The following is a 3,812-nucleotide window of genomic DNA, read 5'->3' on the forward strand; positions in this document are numbered from 1 at the left end:
TGCGTTACCCCTCTGTGCCTCCACCCTGCCCTCGGGAGCTCTCGGAAAGCCGAGGAGTTTAATTTTTAGGGTTATTTAGTCCCATCGCGTTGCTCATAGTTGGTCAAGATGGAAATCTCTCGAAGGGATAGCAGAGGGGTGGGCGAGTCCTGGCGTGCTGTCCCCTTGCCCCGGCGGCAGGAGCCAGCGCGCGTCCGTAACGTGCGGTTACGCCACGCCAGGGTAGGGGCTCGTTCTCATTGCCGTTTATGGAAGCAAATACACTCAAGAAATTAAAATCCCTTTGGATTTTACTTGTGTGGCCCTCTGCATAGCAGTTGACAGAGGGTTTAAAATAATTCCCAAGAAGCAATTACTGCAAATAAAATAGTTCTCAAGATTTGGTTATGTGACTTTCTGTAAAATAATGTCAATGAAAGCTCTAGTTGGTAAAGTATGGTGGGTTTTTTTTTTTTCAGTATACAATCATTAATTCTGATAACTTGGCTTTTAGGTCCTACCTTGCATACCAGTAGCGCTTTTGGAAGCAGTGATGTTTTAGGTACTCTCTTTTGAACTGTACCAATTCAGGATGTATCTCTGCAATGCAGTTTTTCCACATTCTTCTTAGGACCCAGCAAAGCCTGTGGAAATCACAGATTGATCCATCCACTGAAGGCAGACCTTTAGTTTTTAAATCAGCTTTTTTTAAATTAGTTTTTTATCAGTACAATGATAGATTGAATCTGATTTAAAAACACTATTAACACTGAAATTCTACACTTCCACATTTTGGTTTTAAGCTTTCCACTGACCAGAATGCATTTTTTAAATTGTGAAAATACTAGTTTTTAAAAAAGGCATGGTGAGGCATTTATGAAAATATTGCTAGACTTCCAAAATTATAAAGCACAGACATCTGAAGTATGAAATGACTCCACCTGCCTCATTGCTCTAACCAGTCCAAAATAATAATTAAAAGTATTTGCTCTCGGCAAGAATTTGCATTGCATTAACTTTTCTCCCTCCTTCTCAGAATGAACATTAAAGGCAAGGCCCGAAGCTTGTGCTTTCACTGACTAAATTAGGCTAAATATTTTGTAAAACAGAACCATTTCATGGGCAGGCTGCATGTGAACTGTGACTATTTATATCCTCAGATGCTCCCGTTCTTCTGCCTTCTTTCGCCCTCTTTTCTCTTGCTGCTGTTCTGAAGTCACCTGCCCTCATCCAGCCTCTGAGGAAGGAGCAGCAGCTCCACACCTATCTCGGGAGATAAGCCCTTATCTAGAGAAGCAGCGATGAGCCACCACCGTCTCGGGGCTGCATCCAGTGATGTTGAAGAGCACAGAGCACCTGAGAGACTTAACGTTGTGGTTTGTTTCCCCCTTTTCTGGCCTGGTTTAATAAACATTTCAGGATAGATGGATCCCCCTCCTGCTTACAGCAGCTAGACCTCCCGGGCTGCGCGTTGAAAGCATCTGAAACTGTCAGCTGGCTTCACGTGATGTTCTGCTTTTCTATGGGGTCTGGGAATGCAGAGTTGATGCTTTTTGGCACAACTCTTGCAGCCACTTGCAGCTTGGCAAGCCCTCTACGAGCCACTGCCCTCAAGCCTCCAGGGCGAAGCCAAGGGAGGGGGATGTTTCCCTCTTGTCCCTGGTCTCCAAAGTAGACAGTTCTCAGATGTGCTCTTCCAGGTGCCTCGGCTGAATGCAAAAGCCCTCTCCCTAAAACCATGGCGGGGAGTAAGACATGAGTTAAGGAACTAGCCTCACGTTTCTCATGTACGGCATTTTCACGTTGCCTGTGGCCAGATGGGCCTGTACCTTGCGCCACGGGGAGGAGGGCAGACTATGGGCATGCAACCACGCAGCTTACCGAGACCGAACGGTTACCGGGGAGAGCAGTTTCTGATGGGCTTTCCCCTTGCCCTCACTGCGTCACGCGCGAGTTTCAGCACAGAGGACAGGACTGCAGTGGAGGTCCCGTTTTGGGAGGAACGCAGTTTCCTGCTTCCCTGCAAGCCCAGAAATAGGAGCTGCTCCCATAGAAGCTTCCTCCCTGTGTGAAGCACAGCGAGCGTGGCTCCACGGAAAACACCAGTGACCGTGGGGCAGGTAATCCAGCATCTCTGGATGACCAAGGCACACCACTCAGCAGGGAAGCCCTGGTCACCTTAATTAAAGTGTGTGAGCTTTGTCCCTCTCTCCTGTTTTTCTCCCTCGTTGAAAGGGGTTGTTCGGCTATAAGGTGGCATTTGAGTTCTCCAGAGAGTTTGTTGCTTGGCAGGTGGGTTGTCGGGGTTCTGCGCCGCTGGCCTGGGGGACAGTGTAAAATAAAAGACTTAAGTCTGATCAAATTACTGTGGTTTTGGGTTTTTTCCCCCTCCATTTGTTTGTTTTTTAAAATTATATTGAGTCTTGAAAAGTGAAGTTAAGATATGGGAGAAAGTAATGAAATTGGAGAGTCTGGCTCGTGAATAATTAAGAACTGACTGTACTTCTTAAGCTGAATTGGAAAAAAAAAAAAAAGCAGTTCTTGGCAGCTCTATAGATGAGCAGCTATTTTATTATTTAAATATTTTGTTCTGTTCAACCACGTTCAGGGTAGAGGCTTTCCGTGACGCAGCATCTGCTATGGAGCAAGAGAAAGAAACCCTGCTCGAAATGATCCACAATATACAGAACAGCCAGGACATGAGGCACATCAGCGAAGGTGAGAAGCTGCTTTGCCATCCTCTCCCAGCTGTCCGCAAGGCAAACCAGCCCATGCCTTAGGGAGCAGCTCCGTTTGGTCCCTTGCTGCTGGTAAAGGTACGGGTGCTGGAGCCAGCCGAGGTTACTGGGAGCCCCCCATTTCTTGGCTGCCTAAATTCACATAGCGTTCAGCTGGATGGTCTCCCGTGTCACTGCTGTGTATGTGAAAGTCTACGCTCGGTTCACTGATTTATTTTCAAAATCAGGGTTAATACAGCTCAGCTGAGGGAGGGAAGTTGATGGCAATGGTTAAATAATACTTGAAAAAACAGCACTTCAATGGCTTTGACTACTGGACAGGCAGGAGTGCTACGATGTGTATGGCCTGCAAGAACCTGATGATTAAGGTCATTGTCATGGTTGCATGATATATGGCTTTAAATATATTCCCCAAATCTATCTGTGTTCTATTAGGTGCTTTAAATTACTGGTTTATTGGCTCTTGTCAAATGTCAAATATGTTCCGTCCCTATTTTAGGAAAAAACCTAAGTTTTCAGAAAATCGAAAACCTGTTTTTTCATGGCCCCTAATTGCATCTGGTAGTCAGAAATCAGTTTTCTCTTTATGGCACTCTGGGCTACCATCTAAATCTTTCCCTCACAGCAGCACAGAAAGTCCTTAATGTGCCTGTTCTGTTAATGAATTACGTTTCCTGATAATAGCGTATGCTTGGCTTTAATGTGACACAGCCAAGCATGTGCCAGCAGCAGAAAAGCATTGCTTGCATTTTTAGTAAAGCTTAATGCCTCATTTCAAACCAGAAGACGCTACCTTCTGTGAGATAAGTAGGACTCAGGCAAGTGCAAAAAAACTTGTTTCTTGCCCCTAGAAATCTTGTTGTCATTTATTTAAAAAAAAAAACAACCACCCACCCTTGTTTATTGCAAAGTTGTAGCCATTTGATTGTCTTGATTATCTTATTTGCACAGGAAAGCATTAGCCTGTAACGTAGAATACTTTCTTGGGTTTGGTTTAGGTGAGAGAGAAGAACTTAATTTGACTGCTAATCGTCTGATGGGCCGAACCCTCACTGTGGAGGTTTCTGTAGAAACCATCCGTAATGCCCAGCAGCA

The 3,812-nt window shown here is 45.1% G+C and overlaps 1 protein-coding gene across 1 annotated transcript in view; it reads left to right on the top strand.

Moving 5' to 3' along the window:
* Window positions 1-108: 108 nt before the first annotated feature.
* The window catches only part of BAG2 (BCL2-associated athanogene 2), a 4,467-nt gene continuing 763 nt past the window's right edge, over window positions 109-3,812 (top strand). The window contains 5 exon segments of the mRNA XM_010283782.1: window positions 109-222; window positions 2,215-2,312; window positions 2,588-2,697; window positions 3,716-3,810; window position 3,812. The exon segment at window position 3,812 is cut by the window's right edge and continues 763 nt beyond it. Of these exon segments, the coding sequence (XP_010282084.1) occupies window positions 109-222; window positions 2,215-2,312; window positions 2,588-2,697; window positions 3,716-3,810; window position 3,812 (418 nt within the window).

This window comes from Phaethon lepturus, unplaced genomic scaffold (genome assembly GCF_000687285.1).
Source record: "Phaethon lepturus isolate BGI_N335 unplaced genomic scaffold, ASM68728v1 scaffold30323, whole genome shotgun sequence".
Classification (NCBI taxonomy): domain Eukaryota; kingdom Metazoa; phylum Chordata; class Aves; order Phaethontiformes; family Phaethontidae; genus Phaethon; species Phaethon lepturus.